Source organism: Oncorhynchus mykiss, chromosome 12 (assembly GCF_057628025.1).
Source record: "Oncorhynchus mykiss isolate SJ-2025 chromosome 12, ASM5762802v1, whole genome shotgun sequence".
Taxonomy (NCBI): Eukaryota; Metazoa; Chordata; class Actinopteri; order Salmoniformes; family Salmonidae; genus Oncorhynchus; species Oncorhynchus mykiss.
This window is the reverse complement of record NC_143033.1, coordinates 31,046,790-31,065,496: the sequence shown is the minus strand read 5'-3', so window position 1 is coordinate 31,065,496 and position 18,707 is coordinate 31,046,790. Positions and strand designations below refer to the sequence as shown.

The 18,707-nt window shown below is 41.3% G+C and overlaps 2 protein-coding genes and 1 pseudogene across 6 annotated transcripts in view; 1 reads left to right on the top strand and 2 right to left on the bottom strand.

The window, feature by feature from the left end:
* Window positions 1-8,685, top strand: part of LOC110537410 (E3 ubiquitin-protein ligase Siah2) — a 29,968-nt gene extending 21,283 nt beyond the window's left edge. For 2 of the 5 annotated variants that reach the window (XM_021623431.3, XM_090192229.1), the window contains exons 2-3: window positions 137-717; window positions 1,019-8,685. In XM_021623431.3, the coding sequence (XP_021479106.1) occupies window positions 137-688 (552 nt within the window). In that variant the 3' untranslated portion in view covers window positions 689-717; window positions 1,019-8,685. Of the gene's footprint in view, window positions 1-136 lie in introns of all 5 variants that reach the window. The other 3 variants (XM_021623430.3, XM_021623432.3, XR_016485022.1) reach the window with 2 other exon arrangements.
* Window positions 8,686-8,725: 40 nt separating this feature from the next.
* rbmx2 (RNA binding motif protein X-linked 2) lies at window positions 8,726-11,591 on the bottom strand. The gene is made up of 6 exons (XM_021623429.3): window positions 11,288-11,591; window positions 10,764-10,879; window positions 10,475-10,526; window positions 10,135-10,264; window positions 9,792-9,978; window positions 8,726-9,566 (listed from the first exon to the last, which is right to left on the bottom strand). The coding sequence occupies exons 1-6, from the start codon at window positions 11,290-11,292 to the stop codon at window positions 8,908-8,910; spliced, it is 1,149 nt and encodes a 382-aa protein (XP_021479104.2). The 5' UTR covers window positions 11,293-11,591; the 3' UTR covers window positions 8,726-8,907.
* Window positions 11,592-16,211: 4,620 nt separating this feature from the next.
* Window positions 16,212-17,112, bottom strand: LOC149979141 (glucose-dependent insulinotropic receptor-like; annotated as a pseudogene).
* Between the last annotated feature and the right edge of the window lie 1,595 nt (window positions 17,113-18,707).

Sequence of the window (18,707 nt, the reverse complement as noted above, 5' to 3'; positions counted from 1 at the left end):
CTTTTCCCTCTCCCATCTGTGGCTCATTCAACTCCACTCCACTTCAAGCTTATTGTCATAAACAAGAATAGGTTATCAATCAACATACCTAAAACCAAATTGTAAACAATTGTCATTCTCGCTCTCCCCCCTCCAGTACGCATCAGCCGGCTGCCTGTTGTCCCTCCACCACAGTGAGAAGCCTGAACACGAGGAAGTGTGTGAGTACCGTCCCTACACCTGCCCGTGCCCCGGAGCTTCCTGTAAGTGGCAGGGCTCCCTGGAGGCTGTCATGCCCCACCTGATGCATGCCCACAAGTCCATCACCACCCTACAGGGAGAGGACATCGTCTTCCTGGCCACAGACATCAACCTGCCGGGGGCTGTGGACTGGGTCATGATGCAGTCCTGCTTCGGCCACCACTTTATGCTGGTCCTGGAGAAGCAGGAGAAGTACGAGGGCCACCAGCAGTTCTTTGCCGTGGTGCTGCTCATCGGAACGAGGAAGCAGGCCGAGAACTTCGCCTACCGCCTGGAGCTCAACGGGAACCGGCGGCGCCTCACCTGGGAGGCCACGCCCCGCTCCATCCACGACGGCGTGGCGGCCGCCATCATGAACAGCGACTGTCTGGTGTTTGACACGTCCATTGCTCACCTGTTTGCTGACAACGGCAACCTGGGGATCAACGTCACCATCTCTATGTGCTGAGCTGCTCAGATGTGGAAACACACACACCCGTGCGTAGAAGTTACACACCTCTCGTTCTCAGACTTACACACAAACCAGTATACAGTTACTGACTGCTGTGTGATGCAGTAGAGTGTGTGTGTGAGAGGACAGGTAGGAGATCGAGAGGATATATGTGTGTGTGTGTGTTGCTGCTTGAGCCTTGTTGGCTCCCCATAATGCTTGAATGGAGACTGGCCTGTAGCGTAGTTTCAAGGTGTGTGCCTGTTCTCTCATTGTGTGTGCTGGAGACAGTGTACAGTAGCTTACATGTGGTGGGCTTGTAATGATTGATTCCCTACCTGTGCCCAGGTGAGTTTGCCTTGCTCCCAGGACCCCACATCCCTCTTCAACTGCTCCCACCCCGCTCACCCCCACCACCTCTTCTGCCCAGCCAACCGGTGCCAGGCAAGGAGGGCACTGCCCAGGGTAAGAAGAGGCGGTCCGTCAATCTGCTTCCACCCGGCAGATTCAGAGAAGCTCCACTTCAACAGCCAGTGGCCCCTGCAGATGCAGCTTTCTAATCCTCACAGCGAATCAAGTTTCAGTAAATTGGACAGTGGACAAATCGGGGCTTCAGAGACGCATGTGGGCAGAGTCGGGGCCTGATGGTGACCAATGCGCTGCCTCCCAGTCTGGGTTAGTGTGAGCTGAGGGGTTGCTAAAGGATTACACAGACTGTTCAAAACAGTAAGCTGCAAAACGCAACCATTTCCATAAGTATGTCATGCTTATTAAAACAAGCCTATGTTATGCCCCGAGTGTCTATGAAATGAAGATGACACTGTAACTGAGAAGTTGTGTGTATAATATACACTGAGTGTACGAAACATTAGGAACACCTTCCTAGTATTGCGTTGCACTCCCTTTTGCTCTCAGAACAGTCTCAATTCGTCTGGGTATGGACTCTACAAGGTGTCGAATGTGTTCAACAGGGATGCTGGCCCATGTTGACTCCAATGCTTCCCACAGTTGTCAAGTTGGCTGGATGTCCTTTGGATGGTGGACCATTCTTGATGCACACGGGAAACCGTAAGCATGAAAACCTCAGCAGTGTTGCAGTTCTTGACACGCTCAGACCGGTGCGCCTGGCACCTACTACCATACCCCGTTCAAAGACACTTAAATATTTTGTCTTGCCCATTCATCCTCGGAATGGCATACATACACAATCCTTATCTCAATTGTCTCAAGACTTAAAATATTTTGCTAACCCATCTCCTCCACTTCATCTACACTGATTTGAAGTGGATTTAACAGGTAACATCAATAATGGATCATAGATTTCACCTGGTCACTCTGTCATGGAAAGAGCAGATGTTCCTAATGTTTTGTAAACTCAGGCGATTGATCCTGAGATTGTAAGCATATCTGTCCAGCATGTAGAATAAAGAAAGATTAGATTTTTGGTCATCATAACGTATCATAAAGGTTTCATAATGCCTTCGTAATGATGGTATGAAACCTGTCGTAACCCCTGTTTGGTAAAACCCTAGTGCCTAGTTATTCACATGGATTCTGTATGACAATACAAACAACAAATGTAAAACAAACTTAAGTTGAATATTTACATTCTCAAACAACAAAAGCATGTTACTTCTCCAAAGTCACAAGTTCTGTTGTTTATACCCTGACTGATCGAAGGTTAGCTTGTTTGCTAACAATGAAGTCCCACGCCTTTCTGTATGATCATTTTTTTATTTAAATCCCTGAATGAAAGACCGGATTCTATCTTACATTTTGGTCAAAAGTGAGTTATTCAGATAGATCTTTTGGTGGTCCTTTACATGTGAGAGAGGTCTGGTTTGTAATGGAAAGAAAATTAATCAATTCTAAGTTCTATTTGCGCAAACACCTTTTTAATTTTAAGGTTTTATCTGCAATCCATTCACAATGCTGGGTTGTCAATCAAAAATAACTGCATGTAAGGTGATATACTTATTGAGTCATAAAAGAGTAAGACATCGCAAAACAGTTCTGAGATCTGGGACTTGAAAATTACTCCATCTAAAAACGATAGATTTTGCAGATAGAACCTTATAGTCCCAAGTTCTTGATTATTATATCATAGGTCCTCTTTTTCAATTCAAATTTTTTTTTCTCACCACTTTTTCAGAACAATGGCCATAATGTAAGGTAAACTAATAAAAAACTAATAAATACAGGTGCATTAGAGCATATTTTAGGCACTTAGGAGAGGCATTACTGTTTTTGTCTTGTTCTATATCAATACGAAAACCTCCATGGAGGTTATTTCACTGAAATTATAAATTTACCAGATTTTATCGATTAATAGCAAGTAGTTTACTGACCTTGTGTCAGAGACCAGAACAGTATCAGTTTACTCATCCATAGCTAAGCTTTAACAATGTTACTAGTTCTCTGTAGGATATAGTGTATTTGCCATTTTGGGGAACTTTCGCTTTAACAAATGTGATGAATGTTAATTAAGAAAGAATAATTCACTACAAAACAGTTCTGAGATGTGTGGACTTTTATGCTCAATATCTCAGAACTGCTTTGCGCAGATCGTCCCAAGGTCTTGAGGTGTCATGCTATTTAAAATATGACATTATGTTCACTTCATGACACAAGTCAAGTCACATTTTATTGTGTGTGTGCGTTTGTGAATACTTCAATGTTTGCTTTGAAGATGAGGTTATTGTCAAGGTTTAAAGCACTGAGAAGGTTCTGGAGCAAGTCCCACAGTACCACCACTTGGGATTATTTATGCTGGGTTTTTCTCTGCATACACTCCTTACCAACAGAGAACAGTATGGAGGAGGCACGCATTTGTAAATACACACATTTTCTTATTTGTTCCTATGTGTAACAATTCTCTTAATCGTTGAACCTGGTTTACCTTCAATTATTTTATGCTCTGATATACTGTAATATGGGGGTAGTTTTCCTCTTGTGTCAGTCAACCCACCACAGCCTTACTTTTGTACGTATCCTAACTAGCATGCCCTGCGTTGGGAGGGCATCTCTGAGGACTGACTCAGACCAACCCTTAGTGTCTTGAACAGACTCTCGGTTTGAGTGGACTTCGGGGCAAAAATGGGCATCCCATAGTAGTGTAGCCATGTACCTTCGCCCTCACCTGGCATCATAGTAACCGAGCAAGTACCCACCTTTCCATGAAATACCTCTGACGTCGACCACGGATATGTCTAATCCAACAGTCCTCTCCTGCTCGCTCTCCTGATGTCCTGCATGGGGGGAGGGATCCCCACTACTTGCCCACAAACCCCTGCAGTATACCCAGAAACATCCTCTGCCAATCACCTCTGCTCCACTGCTCTCGTCTTTCTTATAAACATTTGAAATATGTAGATGTTGGATTACCATATTTTCTAAAAGATAGTATGAGTATATTCTGTTAATTTGAGCGCTATTTATGTGTTCACGGTTACTCCAACTGCTGTACAGAGGTTTTGAGGTTATTTTGAGCTGTTGTAACTACCTGCCATTCTGCTCTAGTGGTCAGTGTCCCTGCTTTACCCACTGCCTGGACAGACATTTCTGCCAACACAGTCCTTTGGGCAGCACAGCTCTGCAATCACTATGGTTTATCTGTAATGTCAGCAAAAAATGCTAACTGTGACGGTCATATTTTCCTAAGATGGACTTTAAGCTTTTAATACTGCGTCAGTTATCATGATCAGTTGCCATGAGTCATCGAGAACTGCAGTCTTTTAATTTTTTTAAACCTTTATTTAATCAGGGAGTCATACTGAGACCAATGTCTCATTCACAGATTAGCCCTGAATTACAGAAAATAAACACATCAATACAAAATGCAAGCAGAAATAAAAACAAACATCAGTAATAATAGTAATGATGATCTGTTTGACATTGCATTAATGTATTGTTAATGGGGCAATAGGAGATCAAATCAGTGAAAACTAAGGCAGAGACACTGTCCACAAAATGAGATTTCAGGATTTCATGGCGCATTTGTTTCCACTTTGCAAATTGAAAACACCTTTAGGTCTACATCACCATTACCTGACAGAAACATCTGTCAACAATCATAAGCATTCTATCATCTAACTTAAAGTAACTGTCCAGGGAAAAGCTCACTTTTAAAAGCTCATCTGTTCACTCAGCCAAATAATGTTGTTGACTCGTCCTACACTAATTGTGGCCAAAGCATACATTTGAGGGGGAAAAAAACACTTCAAAAACATATCTGAAACAGACTGCTTAAAAAATGCATGCTATTTCATCATAGAGGAGGACGTCAGGTTTTTGGCCGAGACGTCTCATTGGCTGAGCTGGCCAATCAGCGGTTTACTTGTCATGAATACTTTTAATACCCCCACATCATTCAAACACAGATAATCTGATTTTTAACATAGTTTCGCTTCCAAAATATGGACATTATTTAATTCATATAGTAATTAATTATAGATCATAGAAATATTTAATAGAAATCAGGAAACACTGGACAGCTACTTTAAACATACGATGGTAGTTAGAAATATAGAAATCCTTTGCAGGTACTGTCATATGAACTCCAAGTCTTAGAAATGCTAATGAATACCTAGGCTGTCATTACAGTGGGTATCATAAATATTCATCCCCCTTGGATGTATTTACAAAGTGGGATTGAAATGGATGTAATTGTGATTTTTATTTTTTTTGTCATTTATACTACATCAAATACTCAATGTCAAATGAAAATAATTCTACAAATGAATAAACATTTTATAACTCAAATATAGTCGTTGCATAAGTATTCACCCCCTAAATTTAGTTCAGGAGTACATTTTGGCTTAACAAATTACAAAAATGACATGGACTCACTCTGTGTGAAATAATACATTTTAATTTTGTTTTAATGGCTACACCTTCCTCTGTCCTCCAAATTACATCTGTAAGGTCCCTCAGTCAAGTATTGAATTTCAAGCACAGATTCAATTACAAAGACCAGGGAGCCACATAAAAAGCCTCAAAAAGAAGGGCAAATCAGACATTGAATATCTCTTTTAAGCCTGGTCAAATGAATAATTATGCTGTGGATGACGTATTAAACCACCCAGACACAACAGTTGTCGTTCTGAACTGAGCTGGAGGACAGGAAGGAAACTGCTCAGGGATGTCACCATGAGGCCATTGGTGATTTTAAAACTGCTACAGAGATAAATGGCTGTGATGGGAGAAAGCAACTAAGGATGGATCAACAACATTCTAGTTACTCCACAATAATGACCTAAATGACAGAGTGAAAAGAAGTCTATAAATATACAGAATATTCCAAAACATGCATCCTGTGTGCAACAAAGCACTAAAGTTATACTGCGAGAAAACACGGCAAAGGAATACACTTTTTGGCCTAATTGCAAAGCCTTATCTTTGGGGTGAATCCAACACAATACATCACTGAGTAACTGCCTCCTTATTTTCAAGCATGGCAGCATCATGGTATGGGTAAGCTTGACATTGGCAAAAACTGGAATTTTTCAGGATAAATCCTAGAGGAAAACAGTCTTCAGGTTGCTTTCCACAAGACACTGGGAGACAAATGCACCTTTCAGCAGGGTAATAAACTACAACACAAAGCCAAATCTATACTGAAGTTGCTTACCAAGAAGACCGTTATAATGTTCCTGAGTGACCAAGTGAAAGTTTGGACTTAAATCTGCTTGAAAATATATGGCAAGATTTCAAAATGGCTTTGTAGCCATGACCCCCAACACCTTGACAGAGCTTGACACATTTTAAAAAGAGTAATGGGCAAATATTGCACAATCCAAGTGTGAAGCGCTCTTAGAGACTAACCCAAGAAGACTCACAGCTGTAATCGCTGCCCAAAAGTGTTTCTAGCATGTATTGACGGGGTGAATACTTATCTAATTAAGGTACTGTATATTATTTTTCATTACATTTTAAGAAATGAAAAAAGTAAAAATCTCACTTATGCATTTCAGAGTATGTTGTGTAGATCGTTGACAAAAAATGACAAATCCATTTTAATCCCACTAAAGCAATAAAATGTGAAGACATCCAAGGTGGTGGAATACTTATGATATCCACTGTACACTGAGTGTACAATATTCCTAATGAGTTGGACCTCCTTTTGCCCTCAGAACAGACTCAATTGGTCGGTGTTAGGACTCTATAAGGTGTCAAGCGTTCCACAGGGATACTGGCCCATGTTGACTCTAATGCTTCCCACAGTTGTGTCAAATTGGCTGGATGTCCTTTGGGGGGTGGACCATTATTTATGCACGCAGGAAATTGTTGAGCGTGAAAAACCCAGCAGCGTTGACACACTCAAACCAGTGCACCTGGCACCTACTACCATACTTCATTCATAAGGCATTTTCATCCACCTGTCAATCCATTATAATCATTCTACAACCCTGAAAAGTACACACGTTCTTGACATACCTCAGGGAAATACAACCCAAGTGTTTTAGATTGAGTACATTCATAGTAAACATGATGTCAAAGACATATTTTGTACAGCAGGCCCAATACTTATCTCTTCCCTAGTCTTGCCAGATCCTGTGAGGTTTCTATAACAGATATATGGGTGCAATTTCTTATTTGTGATAGATACTCTTGACAACTTCTTTTCAACTCTGGATGGACTGCATCATCTGTGTCAGATTGTGGATTGAGATGTGATCATTACAGTTTATGATCAGAGCTTGTTTTCTGTATTTCTTTAAGTTTGTTTTCTGTAAACAGGAAATGATGGGGGTTGATATTGTCAGTGTTGTTAATTGTAATGGCAAAATATTTGTTCTGCTTGTGAGATGTATTCCTATACAGTAGGAAACCTTTGAGGCTATATAGTGTGGAGGAGTTTATAAACCAAGACAGAAGGTCAATATTTGGGTTGTCTCCCTGAACTTTATTATTATTATCTCTCAACAGAGAATTAGTCAAAACACAGTTAAATATGATGCTTGCATGATATTCAACTATATTGCATCACATAGTGCTAAATTGCACCAACTTCCACGCTCCAGAACTCCCCTTTCAATTGCAATTATGTCCCTAACTAAAAATATATATATTTGGGACACCGCAAGGGTCTCCTCTCCTTTTCTTCCCAGCCTGGCTAAGTGTCTGCTCATCTGGAGCCCAGGTCAAAGAAGAAATTGACCTCTGACCTCTAGCCCAGTCTGACCAGTAAGCGCAGACCTGGAATTCATAAAAACTGTCTAGTACATCACCACCTAGACAACTAACAGATAGCATCAACTGGACTAGAGGATAGCATAGCATTGAGGATCTATTCATGCAGCCAGACAACAACGGTGGTGACCAGTGATTAAGTGAGTGTGGCCTGTCTGTTGCCTGGCCCCCCACTGGGAGAGTTTTGAGAGGGAGATTAACTCATATCTGTCTACTGAGGACAAAATGGTGGCTCGTCCTCAGTACCCCAGTTTGGTATTTTCATTGGAACCCTTGTGTGATGAGATTAAAAGAGCTGATTACATGTACTGTGTTTCAAATGCCAACGATCGACAGGCTCCTTCACACGCTTAACCGCTTGGTTGGAATTAAATTGTTTCTCTAATGTCTGATGATCACAGGCAGAATGTGCTTTACCTCTTTTTCCCCTTTTATGTTTTCACAAAGTTAATTTATTCATGGAATATATTTCTGTAGCAATGCTTTGTTCTCTCTCGCTAGGTGATTAACTATGTTGATGTGGCTTTTAAACATAATTTAGTGTGACTTTCAGTGATACGGATGAATTACAGTTAAAATCCTGGGCTAGTGATACCATGTAAATACTCTGTTTGATTAAAATTATTCATTTTCTAATTGTGTTGGTTCTTCACTGAATTACAAGTTGCGTAATGTTGTTTTGGACAGTCAATGTTATCTTTGGAGGCTATTTCTCTATTTCTTTTCACCCAAAATTACCTCTATTTTTGAAGCCAAGAGGAAGCTCCGATCTTGCGTTGTCTTGAAATCCAATTACAAAAATAAAAATGTTATTTATATGGCATCTGTCTCAGTCTTGTTTGAAAGCAAATCTCAAGTCTTCTCTACAAAAGCAATTGTCATTTTTATTTACAACAGTAAATCAGTAAGTCAAATTAAACAATGTACAGCAGTTTAAAGGTGGCAATCCATTGGAAATCCAGTTCCCATTTACTCTGCTGCTGATGTTGACTAAGCTGTTATCGTGAAAACAGTATAGGACATCTTCTCATGGCATGTATTTCCTGTTACTTTCTCCTGTAGTCTCTCTCCCGACTGTGTTCTTCTCTATGCTTACTGGACTGGTCTCTCTCTCTATTCCTATCACTGTCCCTGTCTTTCTCTCGCTCCCTGTCCCTATTTCTATCACTGTCCCTGTCTTTCTCTCGCTCCCTGTCCCTATTTCTATCACTGTCCCTGTCTTTCTCTCGCTCCCTGTCCCTATTTCTATCACTGTCTTTCTCGCTCTCCCTATTTCTATCATTGTCCCTCTCTCTTTCCCTAGTTCTTTCTCCCTCCTCCCTGCCTGTCCTCTTGCTCTCCAACTGCAGTCCTCCATCTCTCCTCTCCCCCATCTCATGTCTCCTCTTCTCATCCTCCCTGGACCTATCCCCCTCTCTGTCCTGTTGGTCTCCATAGCGATTTCGGAACCCTCCGTCCTCCTGCCTGTGTGTGTCTCGGGGGTTCCGTAGTTCTGCCCCAGGCCCTGGTCTCTCTCCCCTGGACCTCAGCCGCTCCTCTGCCGCCCCCCGCTGGCTGTACTTGTCATAACCCAGGTCCTCTTTCTCCTGCTTCACCCTCACTGTCGGGACAGGCCTGGGTGGAGTCTGGGCCAGCCTCTCCCTCTGCTCCCTCTCCGCCTTTAGAGCCTTCTTCTCCTTTTTCTTTTTCTTCTTCTCTTTCTTGTCTGGGTTGGAAATGAAAGAAAAGACGGAGTGAGGTCAGGTAAGAGGAGATGATATGAACATGACAGACACCTATTTGAGACACTGACAGCCAAGTTATCCTTCACTACTCGGCTGTACTCAGTGTCCTTGCCTTACAATTAAAATCTACTTTAGTCAAAACGGCTCTGGGTATGACAAGCAGCAGACATGTACCCTCTAAGCCTCCAGTAGTATCCCCTCCTCACCTTTCTTGGGCTTCTTCACTGGTACAGCATACTGTTCCTCTTCTTCGGACTCAGAGGATGAATGGTCGGGCAGTTTAGGGGCACAGCCCTCCTCCCTCAGGCGCTTGGTGATATCATCCATGTCCTCATTGTCTTTGGGAGGGCGGTAGTTGAGCACATGGTCCACTCGGATGGTCCGCCCCTTTATCTAGATGTCAAGAGAGAGACAGATCATAACACAATGTAATGAGGTACAGTAATTTACAAGTATTTTGCCAGTAAAAGTGTTTGGAACATCTAACCTTCATTTATGCATGTTTACTGGTTTGGTCTCAAATGTATTTCTCTTGTTACTGTTCATTACCTTAATCCCGTTTAAGTTATCCACAGCCAGGATTGTGCTCCTCTGGTCCTCGTAGCAGATGAAGCAGAAGCCTTTGGATTTACCAGTCTTCTTATCACGCACCAGGTTGATGTTGGCTATCTCGCCATACCTGCAGACACACATTAACCAGGATAACTCAATCTAATGCATAATTTTTTATTCAGTATGAAAAGGAAGAAGGTTCAGAGGGAAGAGTGGAAGATAAGGATGGAAAGAGACATGCAATTGGATAAACAAGAGACAGAAAGAACCGGGGGAGAGAAAGGGGAATGTGAGTGAGTGGAGAGATGGGAGGAAAGGGTATATGTATGGGCCTCACTGAGAGAAAACACAGACGATGTCACCTTCTGTCAGCTCATAAGGAAATCCACCTGCAGGTTACAACAGAAACACTAAGGTAAAAAAAGAGGCTTAGAACTCTGGTGGTGAGAGACTGGAGAACAAGCCATTAACTGAATAAACAAGCCACTCATTTTCAGCCCCCAACTGGTGAGCTGCCAGTACACTCTAAACATCAACCTTGGCTGTTCGTATGGTGTGGATTTGTAATACAAGGGGTTGGATCAATTCTACTCAATCCCAAAAGTGTCTCCGACACAGCCTCTTACCGATGAATATCCAGGCGCTGTCCTTGTACTCAGAGTGCCATGACACAGTCTCCTTGACCCCCAGTGAGGCCTCTCTCTCATTCAGCTCATTGATCAACTTCACTTTGGTCAGGGGACTGCAGGGTGGGAGGGAGAGATGGACAAAAAAATAGTGTTTAACATGCAATAGAATACAGAATCATCTCTCTGCTGATCCTGTCTCTTTTCTTGACCATCCATGGCCAAGCTTCTTTTTTTTTTTTTTTACCCCATGAGTAACTACATACAATCTGACTAGTTAGCTAGCAGCTATTATGGTTAGTATGGTGTATTTATAACGTTAACATTAGTAACAGTAGCAAATTATTAGCAAGACAACGTTAGCCATGTTGACTGATGTCCAAGTAAAGTTAGTGGCTGGCTAGTTAGTTAGTTAGCTAGATCTCTTCACATGATCACTATTAACATTACACCTACGCGAGTAACTATATAATAGGTGCAGTCGATACAAAATGTACAGCACATAATCGGTCACTTATACTCACTTCATTATAAAGTGATCTTCATGAACGTAAACGCGATTCTGACTTTAAAATGGAGATCCCGTTTGTCACTACTTTAGTTAGCTACCACAGTCACAAAGTCAAAATTGGCTATAACGTACGTATTAATAAAAAATAAAATAAAAAGCTTTTTGGTCGTAATTTAAGGTTAATATTAGGCATAAGGTTAGCAGTGGGGTTACGGTTAGTGTTAGGTTTAAAACCAGATTTTAAGAAGATAAAATGTAGAAATAGGCGGGGTTTAGCCATAATTACGACTTTCTGGCTGGGGTAACTAGTTACGACCGGAGATACCCGAACAACTTCCGTTTTCGACGCGTCAGATTAAGCGGAGGGGATTGTGGGAGGTGTAGTTCAAAGGCATGTTCCCTTCTCTGAAGACAAACCTCAGAGAAACTTGTAAGTACGAACAAAATCTTTCTTCCAAAAGAGTCCTGCCTTAAAAATGTATTTTAATATAATGTTATTCAATTCCAAGAGTATCTTTTTATTCAGGAAAAGTTTGCTTCAATGATACTGCGTTGGCCCACACTTATCGCTTCTCTTTATGAAATCGACTTTTATAGCACCATCATCCCTCATATCAGTGAGTGTAATTCTATTGCCTAGTTGTGAAATATGGACGTATTTATCCTATAAATAAGTGCTTATATGACAAGGAAGTGCCCATGAATGAATAATAATTCAACCATTGTCTCCTTTATTTGAACTAACAAACACTCAAACAATACATACCTCATATCAAGGTTTTCTCAATATGTTGCCACTATGGTACTGTAAGTGACAACAATAAAGCAATTCTTCATTGAAACAAAGAGAGTAAATCATTTGGAGATGATGCAAAATGTGGGCAATAAAACATAACACACATTTCCCATGTACCTCCTGAATGGAGGTAATAATGCACACTACTTTCATAAGAAATTACTTTGTCAAAAAAAGTTGTTCATATAATTACTGACTGATCAGAGAACAACCATTTGTACACAAAACAAGCTGTTCCACTGCAAAACACATACATCTACTAAAGTACTTAAGTAAAAAATACTTTAAAGTACTACTTAAGTAGTTTTTTGGGGTATCTGTCCTTTACATTACTGTTTACATTTTTGCCTACTTATACTTCTACTTCACTACATTCCTAAAGAAAATAATGTACTTTTTACTTAAAACATTTTTTTTTAAAGTACTCGTTACACCCAAAAGTACTCGTTACATTTTGACAGGACAATGGTCAAATTCACACACGTATCAAAAGACCATCCCTGGTCATCCCTACTGCCTCTGATCTGGTGGACTCACTAAACATAAAAAATAAAGTGTAAATTATGTCTGGGTTTTGATTGCCCCTGGCTATCTGTAAATAAATAAAAAGCAAGAACATTCTGCCCTCTGGTTTGCTTAATATAAGTAATTTTAAGTGTTTTATACTTTACTTTTACTTTTAATACTTAGTACCTTCGGAAAGTATTCAGACCCATTGACTTTTTCCACAATTTGTTACGTTACAGCCATATTATTTTTCTACAACTTGATTGGAGTCCACCTATGGTAAATTTAATTGATTGGACATGATTTGGGAAGGCACACACCTGTCTATATAAGGTCCCACAGTTGACAGTGCATGTCAGAGCAAAAACCAAGCCATGAGGTCGAAGCAGTTGTCAGTAGAGGATTGTGTCGGATTGTGTCGAGGCACAGATCTTGGGAAGGGTACCAAAAATGTATGTAGCATTGAAGGTCCCCAAGAACACTGTGGCCTCCATAATTTTTAAATGGAAGAAGTTTTGAATCACCAAGGATATTTCTAGAGCTGCCCCCCCTGCCAAACTGAGCAATCGGGGGAGAAGGGCCTTTTTATTTTTTTTACCTTTATTTAACTAGGCAAGTCAGTTAAGAACAAAGTCTTATTTTCAATGACGGCCTAGGAACAGTGGGCAGAACAACAGACTAGGGATTTGAACTTGCAACCTTCCGGTTACTAGTCTAACGCTCTAACCACTAGGCTACCCTGCCGCCCCAGATCAGAAAGGTGACAAAGAACCCGATGATCACTCTGACAGAGCTCTGGAGTTCCTCGGTGGAGATGGGAGAAACTTCCAGAAGGGCAACTGTCTGCAGCACTCCACCAATCAGGCCTTTATGGTAGAGTGGCCAGACGGAAGCCACTCCTCAGTAAAAGGCACATGACAGCCCGCTTGGAGTTTGCCAAAAGGCACCTAAAGACTGTCACACCATGAGAAATAAGATTATCTGGTCTGATGAAAACAAGATTGAACACTTTCGCTTGAATGCCAAGCGTTACGTATGGAGGAAACCTGGCACCATCCCTACGGGGAAGCATGGTGGTGGCAGCATCATGCTGTGGGGATGTTTTTCAGAGGCAGCGACTGGGAGACTAGTCAGGATTGAGGCAAAGATGAACAGATCAAAGTACAGAGAGATCCTTGATGAAAACCTGCTTCAGCTCAACAGCTCAGACTGGGGACAAGGTTCACCTCCAGGTCTGAATACTTACGTAAATGTCATATTTAAGTTTTTTATTTGCAAACATTTCTAAAAAACCTAGTTTTGCTGTGTCATTATGGGATATTGTGTGTAGATTGATGAGGGAAAAAAACAATTTCATAAATTTTAGAATAAGACTGTAACTTAACAAAATGTGGAAAAAGTCAAGGGGTTTGAAAACTTTCCGAAGGCCGTATAAGTATATTTGAGCAATTCCATGTATTTTTAATACTTAAATATATTTCAAACCAAATACTTTTAGACTTTTACTCAAATAGTATTTTACTAGGTGACTTTCACTTTTACTTGAGTAATTCACTTTTAGGTATCTTTACTTTTACTCAAGTATTACAAATTAGTACTTTTTCCACCACTGCTTCTCAGACACACATAGACAATGGGCTCGTTTAAGTGGTAAGGTGAAAGCAACCGAATGTAGACAAAAGTCAAAGAGTGAATTCGGGGGTGGTGCATCTGGGACAGCCTAAAGTGTGACACTAACCGGGTTTCCATCCAACCTTTTAATGCGAGTAAAGTACATGCCGGAAAAAACATTTAATGACAGGCCTGATGGAAGCAGAACATTTGTCAGTAAACTGTCCAGCTAGACAAGGTGGGATTAATTATGCATGAAATGTCGGTGGAAACGCTTTTATGCGCAAATATTGATATAATAACTATCATATCTAAATAAACTTGGAGTCCCGCGATAACATGTTGTGTGATCCTCCCACTAGGACTAGTCGGAAAAACATGCAGTGTCAATACCAGAGTGGGCAAATTCGCTATATAACGCAAAAATAATTGCGAGAAAACCATCAGTACAGTTGAAAATGTGATGGAAACCCATTTAACTTGAATTTTTTATTCGGTACATTCGAATTTAACTGCAAAAGTATTTTTTATGTGCACTACATCATCACGCACAGCTTCTTATCTGCAACAAGTCAATTTGATGGAAACATCTCTGGTGGGAAAAGGTGCATCTTTTTTTTAATGCAGATTTTAGAATATTTGCATGGAAATCTGTCGCCAATTAGGTGGAAACCTAGCTACTGATGTTGTTTTCCAACAGCAAGGCTCAGTGCAACATGGCGGTGTTGTCATTGTTTATAAAAGTTTTTCTTTATAATGTTGAACTAAACAAAAAATAAATCATATATCAAAACACTCAAACTGAAAATATATATGTTTGTACATTGTACACTCAATTGGTGAGAGAGAGAGACTCAAATATCACAGTAATTTGTACATATCCACTGTATACATGAATTGCAGCAAAGTTGGCTCCTGTTTCAGTCATGACATTGGTCACGTTCGCGTGGGTCAAGCAAAAGCATCCTAATGATTGGTTGACAATATTGCCTCCCACAATACAGGCGATGGCTGCTCTGGGAACATACATTTTAATGTTGCAGAGAGGTTCTGAGGACGTTTTACTATGGTTCCCTAAAAGTGTTCCTGGGAGATTTTATTAACGTTCTGAGAACAGAAATTCTAGGTTATTTTATTTTCCTTAAAACTTTCACTGAATGTTTCAATAAGACTTTTAATAACACTGCTAGCTTAGTTCAACTGTTTTGATCTCCAAGCACAGATAGGACACATGGAATTGAATTTGCTTAGGCATTAATCATGCAAACACTGTGGCACTGTGTCAATGAGATTTAAAGCTATGATCTTCTGTTCTCTATCCACCATGATGCCATGTTTTTTTTACTCATACAAAGCTGTTAATTTTAGTTTATTCAAACAGACCCCATTTCAAATGAAACAAGCACTTAGTAAGATCAGGTGTGGCCAAGTTTTGGGTTTTTATGGAAAATATTTGTAGTTCTGAGAAAATTGAACCATGTGTAAACCTACAGAAAACATTATGCTGCAGTACTGAAATTCCCACAGGAGAACATTGTTTCTTAACATTCTCGGAACAATTTGATGATATTCCCAATGTCAATCCAGTTGGAAAAGGTTCCTAGAACATTAACAAAAAATGTAATTAAATGTAACCAAGTTTGAACTTTTAGGAAACATTCTGTTAAAGTAATGAAATACCCAAAAAATAACATTTTGTCAAGTTCAATGTACTGAGAATGTTCCAAAGCCAAGTAACTATCCTGCACCATTCCCAGAACAATCCTGCTCTAACAAACATATAGCGATCAGAGCATTATGTGCTAGCTGGGTGGGAATGCAGAGGGACAAAGTCCATTCATGCAGAGATCATATCAATTAGGGTAGTAGAGTAAAAACAGCAAATAGGTTTCATGATGTCTCCACATCCATCTCACTCTGTTATTTTTCCACTTTTGGTTGTTCTTGGCAGTTGGTTGTTGTCGCCAGACGTGTGACGTGAACCGTTTCTACCAGAAATAGAGAAAGCTCTAAGCTGCCACAGTAAGTGTTCAAATTGGTTTATTCAACCTCAACGAGTTGTTCTCAAAATGTTTAAGTCATTTACAAGGTGGTTGAGGCAGAAAGCGATACAGTGTGGCCCTGTTCAGTGGTGACCGGGGGAAGATGGGGTCCAGGCTCAAGGCATTGTCCACAGATATAACAGTATAAGTGTACGCAGTATACGCAGCTCTGTCTGACATCTCTCACTAGCCTCTAACACGGCTGTGTTCCTGAACCTGTCCTTAACGGAGATGAGTGCCCCGATCTTCAGCCACACCTCCCTCTGCCAGCAGGCGTACACCAGAGGGTTAATGAGGGGGTTGGACAGCCCCAGCAGCTACAGGTCATTCTCTAACACCTTGTACAACTCACAGCCCTCACACAGCACCTGCACCACACACACCACAAACGGCACCAGCAGATGGTGAAACAGACCACCAGCAGAGCCACAGTCCTCAGGGCCTTGGCGTGGCCCCAGTAGTGGCTGCGCTGTGGAAGCCTTTAGCTGCCCTGACGGATCTGCATCTGGTGGCCACAGGCAATCTTCAGGATGTCCAGGTAGAAGTAGTTGAAGACAGAGAGGATGGGGAAGAAGCCAGCACAGAACACCACAATGAAGCCCCGAGGACGGATGACAGAGAAGAAGGTGCAAAGGCTGCTGCTGTCGAAGTTTCTCTGCTGTAGCTGCCGCGCCATGCCTGCAGAGCAGAGGAGAATAACAAACATACTATATGATACTGTATTTAGATTATTAGTGTACAAATATATCATGTTCCTTATCCAGTTGATCAATAATTCACAAATTGAGTCTGTTCATCCCCTGAATTGAAATGAAACCCTGTTGTTAGGGACATCAAGGTATCTGGCATGGCCAGGTTGATAACGAAGCACCAGCTCTGACTGCCCTTCCTGCACATTAGCTGAAACAGAGCAGCAGCTACCAGCAGGTTGGTTGAGATAATGAGGAGACAGGCCACACTCAGGATCCATCCCATAATTTCTGGTGTCATTGAGGTGCAGACAACAGGGGTTGGTATAGGTCTCACACCAGGCATCATGGCCGTGAGGTTGCCACCCGACTCTCCTATCCAGCATGTCTTATTGTAAGCTGCCATTGAGTCATTTACAAGCTCTAAGTCTTGTATATCTGTGAGATCCCCACCCCCTCAAAACAAATCAATTATATCCACCAACATCCACTCCTGCTGTGGTATATTGACATTTGAATCCAAAGACCCCTTTTCCTATTTGTATTGACTTCTGTAAATGTTTCTTGTTAATATCTTTCTCTGCCAAACTCCTTGTAAAACAATAATAAAAAGTGCTGTTAATTAAAAAGTTATGGAAAAAAGGGTAGAACATTCAGAGGGTACTCATCCACTCCTGATGTGCCTTTGCTCCTGAGAGGGCAAAGTATCTCCCCGCCTCTCTCGTCTGCAGCTGTGGTTCCTCTGCATCTGACTCTTGTCCAGCCTGCTATCTGGCTGTCATCCCAGTCCCCTCGAAGAGTCCCTGGTGCAGACATTCAGGATGATGGGGCCATTTTCCACAAGGATTCACCACCACCACCAAATCTGGGTTAATGACAGTAGTATGCAGTATAAACATAATCTGACAATACACTAAGATAGATCCGCTTTCGATGCCATCTGTATCTTCATCATAAAGTCATTATTGTTTTTTTAAAGCCCTGTTCATTGAATTCAATAAGTAGGGCAGTAAGGTAAGAGAGGAAGAGTTTTCTGTGGCGTGTCTCTTGGGAAGACCCATCAGTAGGCATATATGTGAGTCCTTTAGAAAACACACAGAAGAAAAAAATCCAGATAGAGACACGGAAGAGAAAACAAAAAATCTACTCCCACTTACTAGAATCAACAAAGAGTATCTGCTCTCTTGGCTCCTCTAGTGTCTAAGGTGAGTCCTAGCAAAAATAATACACTGCTCAAAAAAATAAAGGGGACACTAAAATAACACATCCTAGATCTGAATGAATGAAATATTCTTATTAAATACTTTTTCTTTACATAGTTGAATGTGCTGACAACAAAATCACACAATAATTATCAATGGAAATCCAATGTATCAACCCATGGAGGTCTGGATTTGGAGTCACACTCAAAATTAAAGTGGAAAACCACACTATAGGCTGATCCAACTTTGATGTAATGTCCTTAAAACAAGTCAAAATGAGACTCAGTAGTGTGTGTGGCCTCCACGTGCCTGTATGACCTCCCTACAACGCCTGGGCATGCTCCTGATGAGGTGGCGGATGGTCTCCTGAGGGATCTCCTCCCAGACCTGGACTAAAGCATCCGCCAACTCCTGGTTGGTGGATGGAGCGAGACATGATGTCCCAGATGTGCTCAATTGGATTCAGGTCTGGAGAACGGGCGGGCCAGTCCATAGCATCAATGCCTTCCTCTGGCAGGAACTGCTGACACACTCCAGCCACATGAGGTCTAGCATTGTCTTGCATTAGGAGGAACTCAGGGCCAAC

Bases quoted from the DNA above. Each gene is read 5' to 3' on its own strand.
- rbmx2 (XM_021623429.3), bottom strand. The intron at 10,265-10,474 runs GTGAGGCCCATA...GTGTGTCTGCAG, and splicing joins ATCGTCTGTGTTTTCTCTCA to GTATGGCGAGATAGCCAACA. The intron at 9,979-10,134 runs GTAATGAACAGT...CTTGACATCTAG, and splicing joins ATAACTTAAACGGGATTAAG to ATAAAGGGGCGGACCATCCG.